Below are 27,565 nucleotides of genomic sequence, written 5' to 3' on the forward strand. Positions count from 1 at the left end.
AAGCAATTGTACACGTGTGGTTCGTAGCTCTGGACTTTTATTCTACCCTTACCCTAGAGTCAGGCAATCTAAACTAACAAGCCGAAATAACTGTAACTTCACTCTGATGATCTCAAAATTTGAGCTGAAATCTCAAGCGAATTATGTTGGACTTTTCCAGTTAAAAACTAATTTTGGTCAAAAAAAAAAATCCAACAACTTTTCTTCAAATAAAAATTGTTAATGAAAGAAAGGGAGAAAGTGGTCAGATAAAAATTCGTGCTGTCCTTAACAGACTTGGAGTTTCTCTTTCCAGATCTTGTGGAAGTACAGCATAGTGGAGCGATCTCAGGCTCTGAAGTCATAGAGACCTGGGTTTGAATACTGGCTCCACCATTTACTAGCTCTGTGACTCTGAACAAGTCAATCTTGAGTCTCAGTTTCCTCATCTGCAAAATGGGGATCACATCCACCCCATTAATAAATTGAGGATTACATACACAGTATATACAAAGTGTCTGGCACAAGTAGGATATTCAGTAAAGCAGTGATCATGATACATTAAATTCATAAACAGAGAAAATTTAAGATACTTATTAGAGTTTATTGGTAATTTTTTGATAGCTGATACTTTATTTCTTCCAATAAGCATCTTTCCTATTTTACTGAAAAACTAACACAAGTCTCTTCCAACAATTTAAACAATATAGAAGTCTGTACATAAAATAAAACTTGATGGTTCCACCTCATCTCCACCCTAACTCCAGGAGGCAGTCATCTTTCCATGTTTCTCTGAGCACAATTTTTTTCAGTTGGATGGTACTATAGATATTGTTCCACAACTTATATCTTTTTTTTTTTTGTCTTGGGAATATTCTGCGTAGCTTTCCAACGACCCACCTCATCCTTAATATCTGAATATTATTCTATAATATGGATGTTCCAAGGAACAGTTCTATTCTTTCAAAATGCACATCCTTGTACATCTACCTCTACTCTAACAATACTTTAATTTCTGTAGCCTGGATCCCTAAGATGGGATTAATGAATCAAAAAGTATATACAATTTAAATTTTAGGAGATACTATCAAATAAGTTACAGCAATTTACACTCCTATCAAGGTTCTTCTCACACCTCAACTATCCAGTACTCTACCCAGGTACTGTGCTTTCTGTTTACTAATCTGATGGCTAAAAAGCAGCTATTTCGTCGCTTTCACATGCATCTCTCACATTTTTGAGGCTGAGTAACTTTTCATGTTTACTGACTTATTTGCATTTTCCTCTTGCGTGAATTAACTCTTCACACGCTTTGCCCATTTTCTACTGGTTCTTGGCTGGTTTCCTATTCATTTGAGGGACCCTGGTCTATATTAGGAATATTGACTCTGTGTGTACAAATGCTGTACATATGACTCAAGATTGTACAACTTTCAAGACTGATAAAACTACTTGGAGTAAAGTAAATAGGTATATTTAATTGGGGCTTTTGAATACTACCATGAAATTTTGTCCTATTATGAAAATGCAGCCCAAGAAAATGCTGCAAGGAAATGGCAAAACGTGCAAAGTTCAAGTTCCAACGAACGCCCCCTTTTCCGTAACAGGTGTAAACATGATTTCCTTAACCACTGTGAGATCAGCAACGTTTTCCCAGCTGGGAGCTCACTTGTGGGAGAGACCCAGCCACGTCCCTAATGAAAGACACGCGCAGGACTCGCGCGCGCAGCGACACGGGTCGCGGCCCTCTCCACGGGCCACTGACATGGCAGCTGCGCTGACACGCCGCGCCTGGCCTCCAGGAGCCTGCACATGTCACCGACGGCCCGGGCGACCCCCCGACAGCGCCCCGAGGTCGCATCGCGGGCGGCCGCCCGCGCCGTCCCCGCCCCTGTCCGCCCCGCCAGGGTCCTCTCAAGGCAACAGCCGTCCCAATCGCGACAGGAGAGGCGACTGCGCGATGACAGGTACCTCGCCGCGCCGTGGTCAGCCTCACGAGGAAACCCACCCCCGGCTGCCCAGCACCCTTACCCAAGCTTCTGCTTCTCCTCCCTGCTCATGGGCGCGGCGCCCGCCGTCCACACGGACGTGGCCGATACCAGGCAGAACGCGGCCGTCGCCGCCACCAGGCTCCATGGCGCTCGCTGGGGGACCGGGGACCCACAGCCCCGGCCGCCGCCGGCTGCGCTCATGGCCCCGAGCTTCCGCGCACGCGCAGCTGCTACGCCCGGCCGGTGGGACACATCGCCGGACGCCGGTGGCACAGGGGCTGCGAGCCGTGCTGAGGGCGGGATGCGGAGGAACGCGAGCGGCCGCCGTCGCCGATCTGTTTCCCGTAGCCACCGAGCCGGTCCCCGGCGCCAGCGCTGCCACCGCCCTCCGCCCTCAGCAGCCCGGAGCGCCGCCCCCAGCTTTCCGGTGTCGTAGTCTGGGAAACCGCCTCCCCCAATGCTACTTCCGGGTAGGGCCCGAGACGCTGAGCCTCGGGGCCAATGGGGACCGGGTGGGAGAGGGGCTGGCTCCGGGGACAGGAGAGGGCATTGGCCGGGGGAAGTGAGACGTGGACAAAAGGCGGGACTGGGGAGGGACCTCTCGCCTCGGCCGTCCTCCGGCCCCCTAAACTAGAGACCCGAGAACTACCAGTCCCAGCGTGCACTGCTTCCTCCCCCGCTAAATTTCCACCCCGGGTGGGCGCGCTGCACGCTGGTAAGTGTGGTCCGTCGAGGGCCGCGGGTGATACCTGCGGAGGCGCTTTTCCTGCCGCCCTGCAGCCAGCCCACCCTCCGTGGGCTGCTGAGTCCGAGGGAACCTGCCAGCTCTTTATCCGCCTTCGTGCGAATACGTTTCCCTGAGGCTCACACAGCCTCAGGTCAGTGCAGCTCGCCTTAGGGAACAGGAGTCCCTAATTACTCGGTGTAGTCCTCTGCCCTTAGGAATGTTACAAACATTAACAGCAAAAATGAATTGAGCATTTGACGGCGGTGTGCTGAGAGTTTTACTTGCATTCTCTCATGCACTCTTCTCAACTCTAATAGGTAAGTGCCGCCACCTCCGTTTTGCAACCGAGGAAACCGAACTAGGAAAGTTAGGTCACACTTCTGGATTAGATTCCAGCTAGCCTCTGTGACTCGAAAGCCCTTGCGTGTAAACTACAAGGGTGAAGGAGGGCACGGGAAGCCTCGTGCTTGATTAACAGCAGTTACCTATAAACTCAGTGTAAGGAAAGTAGCGTGAGCTGCAAAGAAACATTAGTAGAGATTGAAACTTGGGATTTATTTTGATGACCGAGTCCCACGTTAACCATTGGTAAAATGAGAAGTAGGTTTCTCCTGAAAAACCACATTGCTTTTCTTGTGTGATAATTCAGTAGGTAGGTGCAGAGTTTAGGAGCTCGGATGTGACCTCTCTAACCACAGGAAGTCGCTTACTCGTCCCCTCAGCAGCTTAGCTGTCTTTCTGGGAAGTTTTCTTCCTTGATTTCTGTCACCTTGCATCATCCGCTTCCCTCTCAGACTGACTGTTCAGGTGACACCAGTGACTCCTCTGCCTTCATTCGCCCTCTTTACTCTGTCTTAAATGCAGGTGTTTCCTGCATTTTCTGGTTTTCTTTTTGTCGGTTTTCTCTTTGTAATTGCAGTTTCTTGGTGATTTCTACCACTCACATGGATCCAACCATCATACCCTGTGGTTGATTCCTAACTCGATCTTTGTCCTGATTTCTAGACCCACATTTCCACCTCCCTGATAGAAATTCCCTTTTGTCTGGCCCAAGGGTAGCTCAAATGTAATGTGTTCACTGATGTCAGAATCATCTTCAGCTGGGCCTCCTCCTTCATGTCTCTGCCCAATCACTTGCTAATTATATAGACTATTTCTGCTGTCACTACCTTTCTCTCTGCTCAGTTCAAGCCTCCATTACCTCCTTCCTGAACCATCACAATGGCCTCCTAAATTACTTCCCCGCCACCCTAACTATTCTCCATATCACTACCACAGGTGGCATTCAAGGAGGATCTCTACAAACCCTCTGAAGGTGGTATCTCCCTTCTACCCCTGTCCTGCATTCGAATCCTGAGATAACTAACAGATTCTCCTGGTATATCCTTCCTATGCCTTTGCCCTGACTATTCCCTCTGCTGTCCCACCATTTTGTCTGTAAAATACTCACTGCCCATTAAGTCTCAGATTGCACCTCCACAAATTCCTTCCAAAACCTTCCAATCATTAGACGCACCCTCCCATTGTATTCTTTGTCTTTATTATTGTGTTTGTCACGGTCAGCCATGCCCACTAGACTGGGACTGCTTGGAGGGTACTGACTTCAGCTTATTTGTATGTTCCCAAACTCAGCCCTGTGCCTCTCCTGTTACACGTACTCAGTCAGCGTTGGATGTACTTGTTTCCTTATTCCTTCAGTTTCTGCCTCTATAAAGTGGGAATAATATGGTTTTTATCTACTTACATGGAGGCTGTGAAAACACATGAGGTCGTTTTTGTACAGCACCGTATCTTTTTTACAGACCTATATTGGTTCCATCCTGAATCCTCTTTGGCAGCTTTCATGATGCGGTTAGCTAAATAAATAATACCTATGAATTATTCTTGGCTCTGGCACAGAGAACATGGGAAGCTAAAGGTCAACACCAATCAGTCAGTCTTTGAAAAGTAGGGGAGAAAGAAAGTAGAAAAATAGCCAGTGACCTTCAGTTACACTGAAATGTGCTCAAGTCAATTACGTGTAGTGAATTATCGGTAGTAACTCAGTTTTCTTCACCTTCCTGCTGTTGCAAGCCTTTATAAGACGTCAAAGTCGACAAGTAACTATCATTGAGAAACAACGTTCTCAAGTACTGGCTTTTAATATGTAGCATTTCTTAGGTTTTTGTTTTTGTTTTGTTTTGTTTTTGGTCTGTCTTAATTTGTTTCAAACTAAAACTGCATTTGAAAAGTATGTAATAGAATACAGAACGTAATCTTTGTTGACTTGCTAAACAATAAGCGTCTTTTTCTCCCTTACTGAAATCCAATTTCTAGCCAGTGGTTGAGTCCACTTTTCACTAATCTGTAAAACATAAGAATAAAAGCTTGAGTGGCCTAAAACGTATTGCGACTTAACATATCCAAGGTGGAGCCCGTGCAAGTGAAAGAAAAATACACTCAAAAAGTGCATTTCAGAAAAGAAGCCCATTTGAAACCTCTTAATAGAAATAATAGAAATTCTTAGCTAGTTGGCAATTTGTGGACACTAGGAAAAACTTAAATTCATCATTTCAAAACCTACACATATCATTTTAGAACTTGTACACTTAGTGATAAAAATGATGTAGGCGTTAAACAAGGGAGACCTTGGTGTGTTATACAGGGGGCAAAACACCGGTGGAAAGCATTAAGGAGAATAAGATTAAGGACTTTTAAAGAATGTGGAAGAGATTTTAGATGCATAAACCTGTTAAAAATGGTAAGAAATAAGACCCATTTATAAAATGCCCTGCACCCGGATAAGAGTGTGTTTGCACAGCCTTGCAGCTTATGTAAATATGCATGCTCACCTGGTGTGCTCTTAACTTTCTTGCCTGGATGAATCAGAAGGCAGGGAGGGGTAATCGCCCTGCTTGGAATCATATGGACTCACAAACATAAGGGAGAGTCTCCGCTTTAATGTTATGGCTCAGAAATCGTCCCAGGAGGCTTCGACCAGCTGGGTGAGACTGACCGTCTCACAGCAGTTGCCCCTTAAATGACTTGAATTCTTTAGTAAGACAGGTCTAATTACTCCTAAAACTCCAGTGTAGAACTTGGGAGGGGTGATTTCGTCATTCTTCAAATGGCTTTTCCTATTTTTTGACCATGTGTGGAATTTACAGAACACTCTTCTCCCTGAGACCCCAATCTTGCAAACATTAAATAAAGACAGTGCTCAGCCTATGTTCACAGCTAGGGACTTTGAGGCCCCACAGAGTGGTTCATGCAGAAGGGACTCCGTGAACGTTGTGAACTGGCACTGTGCTTGGCTCTCTGACTGAGGTCTCCAAACCCCAAGAAAGAGGATGAGGAATTTGAATGATTCACTACCCCCCACCCCGCGAAATGTCCCCAGGGCTTTTTCCACCTCTCAATCAGGAGCCGAAATCTTCAAAATCATTTCAGCTTCAGATTATAGGCTCACTTCTCCCAGCGACACCTGCGCCATCTCTCAGGCAAGAGATTTTGCTCTCGCATCATGTTTAATATGAAGCTTGTGGTTAGATCTCTCACTTGGTAATCATTTTTCATTTACTTCACGTATCAGAAACAGGGCCAAGCCACGTGGCTCTTCCTCCTCTCCTAAATCCACACTTGGCACTACCAGCATAGTTTCTATTTCGCATTTTAGTCTGGCCACGGGTTTCTAAGCCAGCACCGTTCAACTACATTCTGCCCAGCTTGCAAAGGTAGCAAATGGCCACGAATGCAGTGCCTCTGAGCCAGCTCTGCTTAGTAGCTCCGTTATCTTAAGCAAATTCCTGAATTTTCTGTGCCTCAGTTTCCTCATCTGTAAAATGGGGATCATAGTACCTTCCTCAGTGTGTTTTAGGAAGATTAAACAACTGTCAAATTGTTGTAATAGCTTCATTACAGGGGCATTGTGAAGATCAGATGAAATGTGCAAAACATTTAGCACAGTTTGGAAGAGCTCAATAATCAACTGCTATGGATATTCTCATTATTATGGGGGACAAAGGAAAAGCTGCTATTTTGAGAGTAGGATTCAGGACTGCAAAGGTACTATTCTCAGTCCACTGCTAAAGATGAATGGCCTTTGACATTATTTATAGAACTAACTCGAGCAAATATCATCTCCAGAGCTTTCCTAGCCCTTCTTTGGGGGCTTACACTCAATTTTAGCACCCTCTTTGGGTTCCCAGGACACTGCACTCTAATGTCTAATGTTTTTCTGGGTTTTTTTTGCCATGTCCCCGCACCTCACTTCCCTTTCCTTCCTAATCCTCCTCTTCATCCGATACGGGGAGGGTGTGTGTGTGAGCGCACACACACATGCGTGCACATGCACACATACACACACACATTTTCTTTGTGCCCACTGCTGAGCATTGAACTTCAAATCACATGACTTGAGTCCCAGACCTGGATCTGTCAGTCACCATGCTATGCAAGTCAGTTTCTCTAAGACTCGATTTTTCCTTTGGTTTTTTCATTCCCTATGGCCAACAGAGGTGGACCAACGTTCCAGATGTGGCATCACGTTAGTGGTTAAGAAGGGGGAAATAACTTGCAGACAGTTCAGTTATGCAAAACTTCTGGCTTCTTCTTGGTTAATAGCCAAAATATAGGAATTGGGATGAAAATTAAATATTCTCCAAGAACCTCGTAATCAGTTTATAACTAAACTGAATCTTAGGCCAGTTTCTGTCATGCAGACATCTGTTAGCAAGCAGTGACGAGGTAACATACACCACCTGTTGTGTGAGTCTGACGTAGTGCCAGGTCTTGGCCCTTTTGGGTTCTGCAACCATGACCTTGCATGAAGGAGCCACTGGAGGCATATGAACAATATTCCAGAGCCAGGATTCTGCCGCCCTTATGGTAAGCATCAGCCAACTGGAAGTCCTTCAGCCCACACACTATTTCTGATGGTCCAGTTTCTTACAACTTGTTCATGCAAGGGTGGGAGTACCTCCAAAAAATTTCAGCCAGTCCACATATCCTGAAGTCACTCACTCTATCAATGACAGACTATCTATCTATCTAGTTAGTTAGTTAGTTAGTTACTTGAGTTATAGTCAGTTTACAATATGTCAATTTCTGGTGTACAGCACAGTTTTTCAGTCATACGTCAATATACATATATTCATTTTCATATCCTTTTTCACCATGAGCTACTACAAGATCTTGAATATATTTCCCTGTGCTATACAGTATAAACTTGTTTATCTATTCTATATATACCTGTCAGTATCTACAAATCTCGAACTCCCAATCTATCCCTTCCCACCCCCTTTCCCCCTGGCAACCACAAGTTTGTATTCTATGTATGTGAGTCTGTTTCTGTTTTATATTTAAGTTTTTTTTTTTAGATTCCACATGTGAGTGATATCATGTGGTATTTTTCTTTCTCTTTCTGGCTTACTTCACTTAGAATGACATTCTCCAGGGACATCCATGTTGCTGCAAATGGTGTTATGTTGTCATTTTTATGGCTGAATAGTATTCCCTTGCATAAATATACCACATCTTCTTTATCCAGTCATCTGTCAATGGACATTTAGGTTGTTTCCATGTCTTGGCTATTGTAAATACTGCTGCTATGAACACTGGGGTGCAGGTGTCATCCTGAAGTAGGGTTCCTTCTGGATATAAGCCCAGGAGTGGGATTCCCGGGTCATATGGTAAGTCTATTCCTAGTCTTTTGAGGAATCTCCATACTGTTTTCCACAGTGGCTGCAGCAAACTGCATTCCCACCAGCAGTGTAGGAGGTTTCCCTTTTCTCCACAGCCTCTCCAGCATTTGTCATTTGTGGAGAGAGACTATTTCTAACACCCAGTATGACGACTGTTTCAACAATGAAAATTCGATTTTGACATTTGTTATATTAAATAGAATGATCATTGGTCTCAATTGAGACAAGATGGAGAAATGTACTTGTAGGACCGACCTCTGTTAGGGAGTCTTCCTGATGAGATCACTAGCTGCCTTCCTGGAGTGGGAATTTGTGATGGGGCAACTGACTGCACCTCACGTAACTTAACCTAATCCATTCATAGAATCATGCTGTCGGCGTTGAAGAAGTTTAAAGTAAGTATGCAGACATTATCAGGCTAATATTTACAAAGGATATATAGTATGCTCGGTACATCCCCCCTCCCCTAACGTGAGAATTATTCTTGTTTTACAGATGTAGGAAATGAAGTTTAGAGAGGTTATGTCACTTTGCACAGGCCAAAAGCAGGGGAATGGTACAGTCAAGATCTGGATATAAGTCCAGACCATTTCTACCACATTAGGATGACCGTAAATTCCGGTGTGCCTGTGACAGTCTTGATTTACAGCATTGTCCTGTTATTCTACCCGATTAGCACCCCCTTTCATTTTCAAAGATGTCCCAATTTAAACAGTGGATTATATGATCACCCAGACTACCCTACGTTGCCTCCGAAGTCCAAGGAGCTCCATTCCCCAAGTATGTTAGATTCCCTCAGACATAGGAACACACCTCAGCAAGAGCCCCTCACCTGGCTGCGTCTTGCCCCATTCCCCATCACACTATTTTGAGTAAAAGGGAGAAAAAATGGTATAATTAGGTAGCACAAATTCAAGCAAAGAAAATCCTGCTAACAAGAAATAAAAGTCTCTTCCTTTATTCAGAAACTTGTAATAATGAGTCACCAAGAGATTGGACAGACTAAAGTAACTGATTATAAAATGTGATGAAAATCATAGGAAGAAGAATAAGACCATTATTGAAATTAAGCTATATTTTCAAACATGTTTGCCCAGGAACATTCATATTGACTACATTGGGTGTCTGTTTTGTCCATTTCCATTTATCTTTACTAAAAGGGAAAAAAATTGCACCCAATTTTTACCACTTGAGGCATAATATAAAAATCATACCTTTGGTTACAAACTTCTAGTTATAAAGTAACTATCTTGGGAATGTAACGTAAAACACAGTGACTATAGTTAATAATGTGTATTTCATATTTGAGAGTTGCTGAGAGAGTAGATCTTAAAAGTTCTCATCACAAGGAAAAATCATTTTGTCACTGTGTGGTGACAGGTGTTAACTAGATTTATTGTGGTGATCATTTTGCAATCCACACAAATATCGAAGTGTTACGTTGTCACCTGAAACTCATATAGGGTAATGTGTCAGTTACACCTCAGGAAAAAAACAAAAACAAAAACCACACACACACACACACACACACATCTCTGAAACAGTTAGATTTACCAGTCAACTGTGGGAACTAGAAGGCACTTCTCTAGGGGTCCTTGAAAATTTACTCAAAGAGCATTCCTTTGCCAGACGATACTAAAATCCCTTTTCTCTGCTGTGACCTTTCCCTGCAGAGCTAAACACAGCTGCCTGTGCACATCTGTGGGTTGAGAAGCGCTGGCCTTTGCTCACCTGTGGGTTCCCCGTGGCACAGACACATGGCCCCGTGGCCCCGGGGCGAGCAGGCCTCCAGAACGGAGAACGCTCTTGTGTGAGGCACAGCGGCCCTCTGTCACGCGCCATCCCGTGACTGGGTTGACTCTCGGAGGCTTTCGTTGTTTCTCAGGGCCCCCCCCTCTGAAGTGGACTATTCTTGGTAGCTTCTCCACTAAAGTTAAGTTGCAGCCACAGTCTCTTATCACCTCTGACTTTGCGTGAAGTCTTGCCAGCAGTGGGCTCCCAGCGGTGACTGGCAGCAATGGCAGACTGAGAGCACTGAAGGAGGCCAGCAAGGCCAAGTAGACAACCTGAAATTCTCTCGTTAATTCTTTGCGTTGTGCCTTGGATTTGGTTAGATCCAGTCTCTTTCTTTAAATTCTAGGAAACTTTTTGGGGTGAAGGGTGGAGAGGATGGGGGAAGCAGACAATGACACAGGAAAATATGTTACCTTGCTCTGGGAAGGGAGTCTTTTGAATAGGGAATGCTAAAAAGGACAGAACATGATTTGGGTGGAATTTACACCTATTTGATTTATAATAAAATGTGTTTCAACTTGTACCTACATCTTTTTTTTTTCCCAACGGAGGTACTGGGGACTGAACGCAGGACTGCGTGCGTGCTAAGCACGAGCTCTACCGCTGAGCTAGACCCACCCCCCTCGTACCGACAGCTTAAAAACACGCACGAGGCGTTCGTGGTGTCATGGTCAAGGTGGGGGTCATGGGAGGGCTTCAAGCTGGGAGGACAGGAGAGGCGTTGTCTGTATCATATGTTCTAAAGAAGAAAATTTCGTTCTTTCCTAATCTAATACGTGATTCTGACTCCCCTTTCTTCTCATTAGGGTTGTTAAGAAAATGATGGCTAGGGTCTAATGAATTCGGACAGCATTCTGTGTGCATTATGTGTGTACATTATTTTTTTATCCTTTTAACAATTCTGTGAAGTAAGTACTATTCTGATTCTCACTTTCCAGGTGAGGAAAGCAAGGCACCAAGAGGCCCTCAGCCTCCCAGGCACTGAGCAGCCAAGCCCGGTTCCAAACACACAGTCTGGCCCTGGAGGCCGCGTTCAACCAGCCAGCGCTTGGCCTCACAAAGAGCTTTCTCAAATGGGTTAGTGCGTTCCCTGCTGCCTTAAAGCAGAAGAACAAACATTTGTGACTTACTTAACTGTTCAGTATGCTGCCCTCATAGTAGAAAACATGACAAACGTTATTAACACCAGCTGTGACACAATTTCCTTGATGTGTAGGACATAATCTTCAAATGGGCTTTTTGATATTGAAAAATATTGACTCAATTTTTACACTTCCCCTTCCAACAAAATTGAGCTGCTGAATTTAATGATTTTAAACTCCAAAAACTGTCCCATTTTCTTGAGTATTCTTTGTAATAGCTACTACGTGTAACCTGTGGTGAAATCTTTGAAGGTATCATAACAAGGACCTAGAGAAGCTATTAATAACTTAGCATTTCTTGGTCATGGGGTAAGATTAATTGAGTTTAAGTCGATAACATTTATGTCACTTGAAGTGCTGTTTTCTGACAAACCATATTCCTCATTTCCTTGAAAGTCTTGTGAAAGTTTAATCCTTAATGAAATCAGTGGCAGAGTGCCTTGTCCTAACAGGTCCTAAGCTGGTCGGAGGCTTGGCTTAGCTAAGCCAACCTGCAGTGCCTCGTGCACAGGTGGCAGATAAGCTTCATCGCACCATTCTCGATAGTTCTCTGTTGTCTTCTTCCTGCTGGGTCTGTCTTTCATTCATGTAGTCATTCGGCAAACATTTTTTGCAGAAGTAGTAATCTGGGTTGATGCTTTTATTTCTTTATAACTTGAGCAATTTGGGGGGGGGTGCCACTCACCAAAATGGAAACTGTAAGATGAGGGGTAGTTGAGAACAGAGGAATAAGCTCATAGGTTCAACTGGGACATGATGAGCTTGAGTTTAAGGTGCCTTTTTGACATCCAAGTGAAGGAATGCAATGAGGAGCTGGCTGTGTGGGTCTAGAGATGAGAGAGAGAGAAAGAGGGAGAGAGATCGCAGCTAGATACAAAAGATTTGAGAGTCATCAAGCACCCAATGTGATAGTTAAAGCCATGGAATGTGGTTGCTGGGGAGGAGGGTGGGGAGGGACAGACTAGGAGTTCGAGATTTGTAGATACTGACAGGTATATATAGAATCAGTAAACAAGTTTATGCTATATAGCACAGGGAAATGTATACAAGATCTTGTTGGAGCTCATGGTGAAAAAAGAATATGAAAATGAATATATGTATATTCGTGTATGTCTGAAAAATTGTGCTGTACACCAGAAATTGACACAACATTGTAAACTGACTATACCTCAATTAAAAAAAAAAAGCCATAGAAAAGTAGTTCTTTACTGAAGGGGTAAGGACCCACTGGGGGTCACCAGTTGCTTCAGGATGCCCATGTAATCCTAAAATCATATGCAGCAGGCCCTCCGCACTGAATGTATTTCATCACATTCTCCAAAGGGTTCATGACTCCAAAAAGGCAAAGAATGAAGGGTGAAAAGAGAAGGTTCAGGAAGGACCATTGGCGATCTCCAACACGGAAGAAGTAGGAGAGTAGCAAAGAAAAGATCAGAAACTGTGGAAGGGGTCACAGAAGTCAAAGGATGAGAAGGTTTCAAGGAGGGCAGTGGCCAAGAGTGTCCCATGTGGCAGAAAGGTCAAATGAGATAAAGACTGAGAGGTCCTTATCTTACTTGCCAGTTCCTTCAGGGATGTTCTGTATGCAGTGGATACTTCATAAATGTTGACAGAAAAATTACATCCATTAAATAATTTGAGAGGACTGAAAGAAAAAATTAATAGAATTTATTTCATGGTGCGCCAACGGCAGGCTTACTTAGGTTTGCCTTCACACTAACAAATGAAGCACACAAGAACTTGGTGAACACCTTATGAGGCCATTTTATAAAGTCTCTTTTAAGTGGTGAACTGGATTAGTCTCCCAGACAACTAGCGCCAGCTTTGTACACAGGTAAACAACCCCCTCCATGCAGTGGATGAAAAGATAATGTCTCTGTATATGTCAGCGGTCCTCCTGCTATATTACAGTGCCTGAAAAACCAATTATTCTGGAAGCATTTGCCTGTCGACTGGATTACGTTCCCTGGGAGATGCGCTAAAAACATGAGCTGGCTAAAGTGTTTGCAGAAATACTGTTAAGCCACAACTGTTCTGGATTGTTAGCTCTAGTATAACAATGGCTTTTTATTTGCAACCCTTTTAAGTTGATAAAGATTTCATAAATACTGTATTGTATCATATAATACTAACAGTCCTCCCCCGGCAAGCATGTGGTCATAGAAGCCTTTCTTGTTCTTTTTTTTTTTTTGGAGGAGGGTGGTTGGGAGGGAGGTAATTAGGTTTATTTATTTTTAGAGGCAATACTGGGGATTGAACCCAGGACCTTGTGCATGCTAAGCACGCACTCTGCCACTTGAGCTATACCCTCCCCCGAAGCCTTTCTTCTAAGCTAAAAAAAAAAAAAAAAAAAAAAAAAAAATTCCTTTATCTTTTAAGGAGATAATCTCCTAAAGTCTAAAGATGGTTTAAAATAACAGACAAAAGTTTTGAACACAGTTCAAATGATAGTGATGATGATGCTAAACCCGTTTATGAGCTATGGTGTAAGCCAAGGGGCTGTAAGAAAGAGACTCCAAAGACAGAGATTTATACATGATAGAACGCTGCGTCTCTCCCAGGCAGTGTTCAGAAGCACGTGGGTGATTCAGGCCTGATGGGCAAGTCTTCTCCACAAATTATTCGGGAACTCAGGTTGCTATTCCGTCCCCTTGGTGGGTGGCGTCTCTGTGGTAGAAGCTGGTTCACCAGCATCCCATGAACTTTCCAGCCACCCTGGAGGGGAAGAAGAGAGAGGAGAGCAAGCAGCTTCTTCCATAAAGGACGGGACCCGGAAGGTGCAGACATCACTTATGGCCACATCTCATTGGAAAGGAGTTATTCAGTTAGTCACATCCAGCTGCAAGGAAGGCTGAGATTTTTTAGCCTCTAACTGGGCAGCATGTGCCCAGCTTAAACTTAGGAGACTCTGTGTAACTAGAAAGGAGCAGAAATATTGGGAGGCACTGGGCAGTCCGTGCCAAACTCTTGCTTTGGTGTTTTTACAGTCATGATTATGTTTGTAGCAAAGATGCAACTCTGAGTTTTTGATATGTTCATGGATTCCTAAAATGGGTTAACTCTGGGACATCCCATTTTACTTTTAATTTTGCTCATTGTATACAGTTTACCTCTTAAGTCCCTGAGTACTGTAGATAAGTAATAAGATCTGGAGAGGTGTTGGAAAAGCATCATTACGCTGACTTGGTCTCAGGGACATGTTAGTTACAGAGGTAGCCCAGCTTGTCTCTATGACTCTCCTTGTCCCTTTGCATCTGCATCAGATGCACAGAGATGATGTGTTGCTGGAAATACCACAAGGCAGCTTCCCTGTGGAGTCCTTAAATCCCATGGTGAAAAGAGACACAGCCAGTAAACAGGGAAAACCATAATATCAGCAATTGCAGTTGCTCCTGGAATAAAAGAATAAAATAAAATAATTAAACATAGGAGGGTTAACATAAAGGCACCAGAGGGCTATACTGTTTCACTTTTGGAGAGGTTGGAGCCTGTTGGAAGTTGATAGGAAAACTTAGTGGTTTGCAAAGTTATTTAATTTACTTTGTATTAGGCTTTGGTGGGAAAGCAGGGAAATTATGCCGTGCGAATGCGGTCACCCAGGGAAGCGTGAACGCGCACCAGTTAAACGGAAGTGTTTTCCCACCACTGCCGCTCCTCCCGTGAGCCCGGAAACCTGGATTTTAGAAACCATTTTTCTGCATTTATGAAGTATTTTTTTCTGTCTCCAGAAATCTGATTCATGATTTCATTAGCAGCAAATTCTGTGCGGTTCAATATGGTAGCTGGTAGCCCTGTGTGGCTGTTGAGCACTTGAAATGTGGTTAGTTCATTAAGGTAAATACATACCGGATTTCAAAGACCTGTTATGAAAAAATAATGTAGAATAAGTAACGATTTTTAAATATTGATTCCATGTGTAAGTGATAATATTTTAAATATATCAGGTTAAATAAAAATGTATTATGAACACTAATTTGACCCGTTTCTTTTTACTTTTTTAGTGTGATTCCTAGAAATTTTTTAATTATGTTATGGTTAATATCACATTTCTGTTGAACAGTGCTGACTTAGAAGCTGTAAGAGGATAGACAATCTCTTTTTCCAAGATTGAAATGACCTGTTCTATGGCACATTGTCTTAATCCAAAGGTTATAAAGTTTTAAACCAACAGCCTCTCCAGCCTACACTCTCTCACACCCTAAATCAATGCTGGGACACTGATCGTGTATCCCAGAGTCACTGGCCTTGGGTTGAAAATTTTCTAATGGCGGATGTCTTTCTACTCTGCACGATGATCTTTTCCATTTATGGACAATTCTATCAGAAACTCTTTCTTTCCAGTGGGAAGAATATTGGTTCTTTGTACTTTCAACTTCATCCAAGACTTCCTCCTTTAGCATAATTAGAATAAATCTAATCTTTCTTGCCATGTGAGTCTTACCATTTAATTTAATTTAAAAACCGTGAGGTACTGTATAAGTAACTATACGCAGAATCATGCCCCCTCCATCCAGCTCAGCTCAGCTGTTCCCAAGGCAAACAGAACAATTCCTGTTCCCCTTGCTTGCCTGACACATTCTCATTTGCTAATAGACGTCCTTTTATCAGGATGTTCATTCTCCAGAACGCTGTAGATAGAAGTTTGTGGAGGAAAGCAAGAGTTGTTATAGGATGAAAATATTCACTAATGAACTGACCTCTAAAAAGTTAGCCTGCACTCAAACATCATTTTCAGTTTAACATTAGTGTCCTCTAGGACACCGTAGGTTCTTCTAAAGGACTGATTTAAATACTAAAGTATTGAGAAGCACCAGGGGAAAATTCATGAAGCCCTTCAAAGAATGATTTTTTATGATGGTGTAGCAAAATTCATATGATGTGAATTGTTTCTCATACTTTCAAACAATTTTTTGGTCAGGAAGATTTTTTTTTTTTTTTTTTACAAACAAACAAATGAAAAAAAACAACACTTCAGTTGTGTGACAGGTTGAAAAACATGGCCCCAATGTTAGATGAATGAATGAATTAGGGAACATCTAGAAAATATATTTTACATCCTGGAAAAGATAGGCTACTATATTTTCTTAAAATTTGACTACATTTTCTTTCTCAATTCTGCATCCTTCGTTTTTTGAGAAGAGAAATCCCAGATCATTACCCTCTCATGCCTTTCCTCTTGCCCCATTCTTGATGTTTTTAATCACCATATGATACTTTAGGGGCCTTTGCAGTGTTTGAATGGTAGACCCCAAGACATATGTCTATGTCCTCATCACTGTAACCTGTGAATGTGAGTTTATTTGGCTAAAGCGTTGCAGATGTAATTAAATTAAAGGTCTCTGGATTATCTTGGTGGGTCCTAAAGTCAATTCCAAGTGTCCTTAAAAGAAATAAAAGAGAAGACACATAGGAGAAGGCCATGTACATACTGAAGTAGAGAGTGGAGTTGTGTGGCCACAGCCAAAGAACACCTGGAGCCACCAGAAGCTGGAAGGGAGAGGAAGGATTTGCCCCTTCAGAGGGGCTACAGCCTGGCAGACACCTTGATTTAGAACTTCTGGCTTCCAGAACTGTAAGAAAATAAATGTATCACTTTAAGCCATCAATTTTATGGTAATTTGGTATGGCAGCCTTAGGAAACTAATATAGACTTGCTTGTGATAAAAACCCTTCTTTTTTTATTTAACGAATTTTTAATTTTTTATTTGAAGTATAGTTGATTTACAATGTTATGTTAGTTTCTGGTGTAGAGCATAGCGATTCAGTTCTTTTATATTTTTTATACATATATATATATATTCTTTTTCATATTCTTTTCCATTATGGTTTACTACAAGATATTGAATATAGTTCCCTGTGCTATATAGTAGGACCTTGTTGTTTATCTGTTTTATATACAGTAATGTGTTATCTAGTAATCTTAAACTCCTAATTTATCCCACTCCCCCTTTCCCCTTTGGTAACCATAAGTTTATTTTCTATGTCTGTGAGTCTGTTTATGTTTCATAAATAAGTTCATTTGTATCATATTTTAGATTCCACACACAAGTGATACCATATGATATTTGTCTTTGTCTGATTGACTTCACTTAGTATGATAATCTCTAGGTCCATCCATGTTGCTGCAAATAGCATTATTTCATTCTTTTTCATGGCCAAGCAGTATTCCAGTGTGTGAGTGTGTGTGTGTGTGTGTGTGTGTGTGTGTGTGTATGTGTGTGTGTGTGTGTGTACACCACATCTTCTTTATCCATTCATCTGTCAATGGACATTTAGGTTGCTCCCAAGTCTTGGCTATTGTAAATAGTGCTGCTATGAACATTGGGGTGCATGTACCTTTTTGAAGTAGTGTTTTTGTCTTTTCCAGATATATGCCCAGGAGTGGGATTGCTGGATTATACGGTAAGTCTATTTTTAGTTTTGTAAGGAACCTCCATACTGTTTTTCAGAGTAGCTGCACCAATTTACATTCCCATCAACAATGTAGGAGGGTTCCCCTTTCTCAACACCCTCTCCAGAATTTATTATTTGTGTATTTTTAATGATGGTCATTCTGACTGGTGTGAGGTGATACCTTATTTTGGTTTTGATTTACATTTCTCTAACTATTAGTGATGTTGAGTATCTTTTCATGTGCATATTGGCCATCTATATGTCTTCTTAGTAGAAATGTCTATTTAGTTCTTCTGCCCATTTTTTTTTTATTGACAATAAACTTATAAGGAGAAGGGAAAGAAATACTCAACTTTCAGTCTGTACTTTTGGCCCCCGTGGCCATTACACTTTTTCTTGGTGTCAAGGTTGGATTGAAGGTATAACATGCCAAGTTACTCAGCCCTAAATCATCATCCTTACTCAACCACTATCTTGATAATTTAAGCAAATCTATTTTATCTCTTTGGGTCTAATTTTGTCTTCCCCTAAAATTAAAGTAGTAAGTTAGATGTTCAGATCAGAACATCCCAAACTGATATCTTGAGGAATTCTGTTTTGAAGGATATAAATGGGTATACACCACAATACCCTTACCCAGAGCCAGGGACTAGGGTGGATAGTGTTCTGTGTTCAAATAAATTTAGGAAACTCTGAGCCAGTTTTGCTATATGTCACCTCACTCCCTGGCAACAGCTGATTTGGACTAGGGGTAGATAACTGACCTAAACTGGACCTCAAAGAGTCTCTCTTCCAGGAATTTGGAATTTAGATCCAGAAATTCTAGTCTTTGCTGGTTCCTAGAAATGGGGATAAATAAACTCAGGGGCTATGAGTTAGTCATAGTCTTCTCTATGTACAGAAAAGTGGAGAAAGCTACTCTTCAGGTAGATGATAATGGAGCCTCAGAGACAGAAAAGATGGAGAAGTTATCTCCTGATGGATTTTGGCTTCTTTAGTTGCAGTGCAAAACTTCTATAGCCATGAAATAAACTGTCTTCTTTTTGCCCAAGCTAATTTGAGTAGGGTTGTGTTACTTGCATCCAAAATAGCGTTTACTAAGACAGAAGATTAGCACTTGGTAACTCACATATTACTGGTGATACTACAAAAAGAAAGTCTTGCAAAACATATCCTAGCTAAAGGCCCAGGGATGGGAGTTAAAGGTCCAGGTAAACAATAGAGGAGAAGAAAGCAAATTTTATATAAGTCACAATTAACTTCATCACTTACATCTTAGCACTAACTTAGTTAGTAAGCATAAAATTTATGCATAATCCCTGTTCTCAAGGATTTTACTATAACACTGCAGATTCCAAACTAATATTTATCAAAATAGATTCTTGATGGCAAGAATTGATTCTTGTGTATAGTTGATAAAGGGTCACCAGTTTTAATTACGTGGAACAAAGTTACTACTTCCGTGATAACCATGATATAACTGGGAATGAAAAAATATTTCATTTAAAGTAGTGTCTCTTCAAATGTTACGGGTTTACTAAATTTTAAAGAGTGATTATGAGATTATCTTGTTCATGGAGATGTGTTTAAAATGCTTTGTGTCCATGTGTTTAATCTCATCCCTTTAATGGAGCCTAGCAACTTTACCTTCAGGTGATTTTTTTACCCACTGAGAGAAAGTTTCCATCTGTAGTTTTGATCTGGAAACCACTATTTTTCAAAGAATCAGGAAGGACACAGTTACACATTAAAGGATATTCAGGTGAAAAATGTAAAACTCAGCAGGAGTTTCAGACTTCAAATGGCCGTGTGTTGTGTTTTCCATAGCGTGTCATGTTGTGCTTTAATGAGTGTGACCTCTTTCCTATTTGTCATTTCTTAAGGCATATCGAGCAAGCAGTAATGGGCTTAAATTGTCTTCCGGGTGAGGCCCCTTGGGGGATCCCTCAGTGATATGTGGCTAAAAATAAGACCTGGGAGTGCCTAACTTCCCGCTGGGCAGTCTGTCAGCTCTTGCCACGCCCAGGTGCCTGGCTCTTCGTGGTGGGAAGAAAGAGCGGGCAAGGTGGTTTGGCAGATGCCAGGGCATCCCCTTGCGAGTTCTGGTGAAGAAGCTTTGAGTCCAGATCAGAACTTCAAAGCAGCAGCAGCAGAGCCCTTCAGAACAGTGCTCATCAAATGGTTACCGTCGGGGCCAGTTTTGACTTGGCCCGCGAGGGTTCTAGTGACTTTGTCCCTGTTGCTCATTCGCAGTCGTGGGAGTCAGCGGTCTAAAGGGGAGGAGTCAGTGCACCCGGAGAATCCCTCAAGTACGGGATTCGAGGGAAACCGAGGGCATTTTTGCTGAATTTAAGTTCATATTTAAGATACTTTAAAACATTCATGTCCTTCTGATTTTGACAGTAATACATCTTCATTTTGGAATGAGGGTGGGGGCTGAAGGGTATAGGATACAAAACATACAGGATGAATCATTTAAAATACCACCAGCCCAAGCCACCGTTTCCATTTCAGCGAATTTTCTTCTGGGCTTTTTTGCTTATATTTATGTTTAATCTTCTTGTGAGTTTCCTTAAAACTCAAAACTGTGGCAAAGCCTTTCCCACATTGCTGCAAGCTATTTGTAAATCATTCTTCTCCAAATTGGTACACCTCGATATACTGAAATTAGAACAGCTCAGCAGAAAATAAATGGCCCTCCTTGGTGTTCTGCAGTTCAGTGCAGCTATGAGTCTGGAGACCTGCAGGTGGGGAAGGCAGTTCTTCCTCCTGTCTCTTTGTCCTGCAGTCTAAATGGAGACTCGGAATCAATTTTATTAGATGAGGGAGGAAGGCTGCACCTTGTTGTAGAGCTTCCCGCCAGGGATGGTGGCATTCACCTCCTACAGGTGCTCATGGTGTGGAAGTCACTGCCGGGACAAGACACGTTGGTCAGTAACGGTCTAAACCACCACATCCAGGACGTAGCCTTAGCTCATGTTGGTAAGGGTCTGGTCGCAAACATAGTTTTTAATGACTATTCTATCATTCCGGGTTCTTGGTTGCAAAACAACACTCTAGCTAATTTAATTAATTAATTAAAAATTTAAATTAATGTAAATATGTTCATCTCTTGGAGGGCCCAAGAACCAGGCTTGAGGAATATGCAGCTAAATTACAGCACCAGGATGCTTCAGGAATTTAACTGCACCACTGACTCTGGAGGTGGGACCCTTTGTCACTGCCCCTCTGAAAGCTGGATGTCCCTCTGCCACAAGCCACGACCCTCAGTGGGATGGATTTTTTTCATGGACACCTCTTTCTTCTTGTCACTCTTTGGAGTCAAAATTTCATAAGAGTGACTCTGACTGGTGGAACATACATCTCATATCCATGCCCCAGCTGCGAGGGAAAGTGGAAAAACAAGTTGGTGACTTCTAACTTAGGAACAGAGATATTTTGCAAACATAAAGAGGCTGTTCATAAGCTCATGGGCAGGGGAAAAGTGTAACAAAGTTGAAAACAATTGTGCAATGCTTTATTGTGTAAATGTCTCATAGTAGACTTAATTTCTTGATTGTTGAAAATATGGGCCACTTAAGATATTTTTTAGTCGTCTTGATTGAGGTCTAATTTACAGACAACTGAAATGGGCCCTTTCATGAGTCCTGACCAACTCATAAAACCATGGAGGAGCCACCATATTCAAGATAAAGAATTGTTTCATCACCCTGCGAAGTCCCCTCACATGCCACCTCGTAGTCAGTCCCTCCCCCTGCCCCCAGCTGCAGGTAACCAATGGTCTCTTTTAGCCCCGTAGGTTTCCCTCCCCAGAATGTCACAGTGGGCACCCTTTTCCCACTCTGCCTAATTACTCTGAGACTCATCCAGGCTACTGCACGTGTCAGCAGCGCTGTCATTTTTGCTGTCGAGTAGAACTCTGTCACACAGAGGTACAGCTTGTGTACCCATCCACCAGCTGGGGCACGTTTGGGTCGTTGTCCAGTTTGTGACAGTTATTAATAAAGCCACTATAGCCATGGGAATACAGGTTTTTGTGTGCACAAGTGCTTCCATTTCTCTTCGGTAAACACCCAGGAATGGAATTACTGGGTTATATGGTGAAAGTATGTTTGACTTTGTAAGAAGCTGCCAATGAAGTGGACATCATTGGTGTATACATCTATCAACATTCATCAAACTGTACACTTGAAATACGTGTACTTAGCGTACTGCACAGGAACCATTCCACAATAGAGGTGTTAAAAAAATACTAAAGCGGGCAGCCCATTTTGCCTTCCCTCCAGCGCTGTGCAGGAGTCCTCACTGCAGACTCCCCGGCACTCAGCCTTTTTTCTCATTTTTGCTACTGCTAACATGTATTAAAAGTAATACTGACGCTAATCCTTGATGAAATTCCGGGACAGAAAAGAAATACAACACGGGGGCCCCAGGAAAGGGCCGCCCTCCTTCCTTTCCTCCCCTTCGCTCGGCTGTTCTCGCTCCCCGTCACCTTTCCTTATAAACTCTCATCTCCTTGAGGCCGGGGGGGAAATACGGAGTAGATGCCAGTGGAGGTAGGTAATTAGTAGTGGTTGGTTGCCTAGTCAACCCATAAAGCGTCCCACAGGAGAGCAGCTCCTTAGAAAAGAGCCAGAGAGCTGTCTTGTATCAGATTTTTATTTCTCAAAAGTCCTCGGAATTTTGAAGGACAGACAGTCTTGTACACGAAGGGAAGAAATGAGCCACCTGGAGTCCACAAGTTAGTGTCTTTAGATGCAGTTTCTCCCTGAGCCTGTTGTAACTTTGGGTAGTCTTTCAATCTCCCTAGCTTCTGGATTTGTCCTTGGTATTGAACCTGCTCGTCCAGGTTGTGATTTGGCTCAGTTCCCCGCTCCCACCCTGTTACTTATCCAATGTCTTCTCCCCCCTTGAAGGACTCTTAGCACCACAGTCACTAAGCCCCCTGGCTTCAGAGCTGCTGCTGTCAGCATTCAGACTCTTGCTGTTGCCTTCAGACCCAGTCGTTTCTTCCTGTCTCCACCTAACCCTTGCCCGAGTGCCTGGGGCTTGGAGTTACTGATGACTTGGGTGGAAACACCGATGTAAATCCATCTATGGATGCCCTAAAGCCAGGAGGAGAGCCAGTACAGCTGGGTGACAGAACTAGGACCAAGAATATTTCCATAGGTTGGAACAAAGAACTGAATGTAACAAGGTAAACTGCAGCCAAATGAGGTTCTGAACTGAGTTTTAAAACTCAGCTGCACAAGCACGAGGTGGGAAGTCATGAATTAGTTCTGCCACACATGGAAATGACATGAGGGTTAAGCAGACGATGTTTCATATGAGTCACTGGAGTCATGTGGTCAGTGGGACTGCCAAAAACAACTGAATGTGGGCTGAGGCTACATTACCAGACACAGAGTGAATGGGTCAAAATGGACATGATCTCACTTTGTGCCACCAGTCAGACTGCACTTGGAGTATCAGGTTCAGTTTGGGGTCACGCACCCTAAGGCAGACCAACTGGAGGGTACCCACCCACCGTCACCGCCATCACAGTCTGGTTTCTGTCTTACCAAGCTCCTGGGGCCTTCCTGCAAGCCCATGGGCATGTTTCCTGCCCTGTCCTATTTGACCTTGCTGCCGTATCTGCGCATAGGCCACTCTTTCCTTCCCCAAGTTGTCTTCTCCTTTGGTTTCTTGTCATTATACCCTTTTATTTTTTTTTAACTGTTTATCTGACCACAACCTTGTCTCCTTCTGCTCCACAAATATGGATGCTCCCTACCTTTCCTAGCCCACTTTTCTTCTATACATTCTCTAGGGGAGATCCTGTCCATTGTTGTAGTTTCAACTACCAAGTATACCATTGACTCCCAAATCCCTTTTCTAGACTTGATCTTTTTTCAGCTCTTGTTCTATATATCCTCTTTTTTTTTCCTTTTGGTGAAAATATTTGATCAATAAATGCCCAGAAGACAATAAAGAGATCTCTAAGGGGAATAATAAAAATGCCAAAAGGAGATAGATCTTCCTGTGTAGGACATTTCTAGTAGAGATTATTTGCAATCTGGGAGCCCTTCTAGATATTTAACCATTAAAGCTCTTGTTTTGCCTGAATCACTTTCTAGGAAGAGGCACTTCCTTGAAGGAACGGGTTCATTATGGCCTTCTCCAAGGTGGGGTCAGAGTGCAGAGGGAATGCAGGTGAGCTCCATCTTTAGAAGTAGTGGGCTGACAATCAACCATTGTCCAACAATCTCCCTCTTACCTCCTCAAGGGAGTCCAAAATGGTAGACCTGGAAACTTAAATCTAAGGATTTAACTTTAAAAAAAAAAACTTTTAAAGTTTCTATTATTTTTATCCATTTATCTTCTCATAATGCTTGAAAACAAATAATTACCATTTAAAAACGATGCTCTTTGTGTCCCTTTGAAGATGACAAGGAAGGGAGGAAGTGGCCAAAGTGTGCCTGACTCTGGGCTGGGTGAGGGGAGAGAAGATTTTTGAGAGAAGGGATGCTAGGCTGTGAGGTAGAGGCTACTGAGGAAAGGGGGTGGAATTTTGAGGACCCTGCTTCAAGGAAGAAAGGGAAACCCAAGGAACTAGTCTGTACCTGAGTTGTAAAAGGACTCACAAAGGAATTCAAAGCCATATCACACAAAAAGAGGTGAATTTGGGGATATTTAGTCTGGTAAAGGGGTCTCAGTTGTTGGGAGATGTTTGAAATTCGTCATGAGGAAAAGGGCTTAGAACGTTGTATATTTCCTTGATGGGATGGAAATTATATTGAGGATGGTGGTAGAGGAGGAGTGGAGAATGAGAGTCATATTTTTGCTCTCTAACCATCAGAGCTGTCTGAAAATAGAATGGTCTCCTTTGAGAGATAGTGAGTTCCCCATCTCTGGAGGATAACCAATTAGCAAGAGGTGTTTAAGGGGACATGTAAGCACTCTGGATGCATTTGCACTCAGTGACCATTAGGGTATCTTCCAACCCTAGGAGTCTATGATTCTATGAATATGTTGAGTATCTAAACATGCAGGGAAAGCTCCCTCATTTCCAAAAGTTATGAGTCAAAACACATGAGAAAAACATTAAAATTTTCTTGGTGATACATAACCAAGTGCCAAAATCAATATTGTCACCATAACAGCCAAAGGAATTCAGAAAAAGAAGGCTCGAAATGATGCTGGGAGCAGATTATGAGCCCTGATATGTTCCTATGTGTTGGACAGACAAAAAAAGAAAGGACATTCTTGGTGATACAGCATACTGAAAGATATGAAGTAAAACTGTTGTAAGCCCCAAAAGCTTTATTTTCAGCTTTCATTGGAATTTTAAAAGAAAACCGTAGGTCACTAGGTACAACAATATTCTAGCAAGAAAACTGGAAGGGCAAAATCTGCACCCCAGTGTTCATAGCAGCACTGTTTCCAATAGCCAAGACATGGAAACAGCCTAAATGTCCATCAACAGATGACTGGATAAAGAAGAGGTGGTATATTTATACAATGGAATACTACTCAGCCATAAAAATGACAACATAATGCCATTTGCAGCAACATGGATGTCCCTGGAGAATGTCATTCTAAGTGAAGTAGGCCAGAAAGAGAAAGAAAAATACCATATGAGATCACTCATATGTAGAATCTAAACAAACAAAAAGGAACATAAATACAAAACAGAAACAGACTCATAGACATAGAGTACAAACTTGTGATTGCCAAGGTGGAGGGGAGGTGGGAAGGGACAGACTGGGATTTCAAAATTTGTAGATACTGACAGGCATATACAGTATAGATAAACAAGATTATACTGTATGCACAGGGAAATATATACAAGATCTTGTGGTAGCTCACAGCAAAAAAAAAAAATGACAATAAATATATGTATGTTCATGTATAACTGAAAAATTGTGCTCTACACTGGACTTTGATACAACATTGTAAACTGACTATAACTCAATAAAAAAATGTAAAGAAAAAAAAACTCACAGCAAAAAAAAAGTGACAATGAATATATGTATGTTCATGTATAATTGAAAAATTGTGCTCTACACTGGAATTTGACACAACATTGTAAAATGACTATAACTCAATAAAAAATGTTTAAAAAAATCTGATACAAGTACTTTTAAAATGTTACATCCTGGGGATCACATTTAACAGGAAAAGGAGAGAAATTAGGAATATTTACAAATCAGTTACCTTAGAGTTACAAAGAATATGGAATATTAACCAGGTAGGATAAAGGTTTTAAGTAAGATTTATCCTTAGTTTGTTTTGTGGCAGGAAATAGACTTTCCAGATAGTTTAAAATTTTTATTTTCTTTTGCTTCCTTTTGATTTTTGAGAAGGGAAAAGAGCCTTCCTTCAAAAGTCGGTTCGTGTTTATAATTATCCCCCAAGGACTGTAACCTTTTGTGAGGATGACAATTATTTGCTGTAGACAATTGCATCTGTTACCGGCATCTGTTTGTTATAGAGAATTGTGCTTGCTTATAGGAAATTATATACTGTTGGCCACAGGTCACATTTTCTCATTCACCTTGAGATAATTAACATGTTAATCATGGTCTTGTTATAATTAATTTAAGCAGTATATGAAGTACATATTGCTAAGGGAGGGGGGTCTCTTTTAGATGTTTCTTCTGACGAGGTTTATAAGCTTAAAAATACTTTTAAACAGAAGACTTATTTTTCAAACCAATGCAAAACTCAAGAGTCTTTGACAGATCAAAGGGTTAGAGTTGGGAACGATCATGTTTTGTTCACCTAGAGCAGGACCAGAGCAGCACGTGGTGCTGGGGAAGTATGTGAGAGTGACCAGCGCGGGCCGTGTGAGTGTTTATAGATAGTATCGTGTGGAGGAGTACGGAGCATGGTGTTAGAGGCAAACAGGAATCATCTGAATCCTGGTGCCTTAGGCTGATTGCACTGATGCCCCGGTTAATGGCTTCCCTGAGTGCGTGCCCCGTGCAGGGTGACTCTGCAGCAATTCCACCCCTGAATCTTGCCCAGCCTCGTGACTTCTTTGGCTAAGAGAATATGGCAGATGTGATGTTGCACCAGCTCTGAGTCCAGGATCTCAAGAAGCCCCCCCCCCCCGGGCTCTCCTTGGCTTCTGCAACAGAAATGAGCCCAAACCAGCCTGCTGAAAGATGAGCGACCACATGGAGTAGAGCCCAGCTGTCTCAGCGATGGATAGGCGACACCAGCATACAGCCAGCCAACTCGCACACAGGTTGGGAGAGCCAGCCAGGAGCAGAAGAGCTGTCTACCGGGTGCTTGACCTGTAGGCTTCTGAGCAGTAATGAATGTTTTAATCCACCGAGTTTTGGAGTGGTTTTGTTTTGTGGCAATTACTAAATGATACTCCTGGTTCAACTAGTTACTAGCTGTGACCCTTCAGGAAGTTGCTCAACTTCTTTGAGCCTCATTTTATTCATTGTGCTTAAACGCACATTCTCTCTTTTAATCCTGACAATGACCTTGTGATGTGGGCGCTGTTATTCCCATTTTACAAACTCTTACAAAGGTTACGTGATTAACCCAAGTTCACACAGTGAGTTGACAGCCATACAATTTGCTCACATAGGACCTCAAAGCAAGTAAGCCAAGCCTATAAGCAAACTTAGTGAAGAACTCTAAACTGTGATCTGAAAGGTGGAGAAGCTCATTAATATTAAGTGTATTGCCTTACGTTGAAAAATTGAAATTTTCAGTGCAGAAAAGATAACCCACAAACTGAACGCAGGGCGGGCAGGGGCTGATTGTTTTGTTCATTACTCTGTTCCCAGGGCCTGACAGAGCCCACAGCACATTAGTAGACACTGATAAATATTTTTTTGAAAAAAAATTAATCCATGA

The 27,565-nt window shown here is 42.3% G+C and overlaps 1 protein-coding gene and 1 long non-coding RNA gene across 5 annotated transcripts in view; one reads left to right on the top strand and one right to left on the bottom strand.

The window, feature by feature from the left end:
- The window catches only part of EDEM3 (ER degradation enhancing alpha-mannosidase like protein 3), a 60,953-nt gene extending 58,547 nt beyond the window's left edge, over positions 1-2,406 (bottom strand). For 3 of the 4 annotated variants that reach the window (XM_074349948.1, XM_074349947.1, XM_074349945.1), the window contains exon 1: positions 2,011-2,406. In XM_074349948.1, the coding sequence (XP_074206049.1) occupies positions 2,011-2,171 (161 nt within the window). In that variant the 5' untranslated portion in view covers positions 2,172-2,406. The remainder of the gene's footprint in view (positions 1-2,010) is intronic. The other variant, XM_074349946.1, reaches the window with a different exon arrangement.
- On the top strand, positions 1,427-27,082 carry LOC141574395 (uncharacterized). The gene is made up of 3 exons (XR_012501449.1): positions 1,427-1,946; positions 17,682-17,716; positions 20,826-27,082. It is a non-coding gene; the product is annotated as an uncharacterized LOC141574395 (long non-coding RNA).
- The last annotated feature ends 483 nt before the right edge of the window (positions 27,083-27,565 follow it).

Source organism: Camelus bactrianus, chromosome 21 (genome assembly GCF_048773025.1).
Source record: "Camelus bactrianus isolate YW-2024 breed Bactrian camel chromosome 21, ASM4877302v1, whole genome shotgun sequence".
NCBI lineage: Eukaryota > Metazoa > Chordata > Mammalia > Artiodactyla > Camelidae > Camelus > Camelus bactrianus.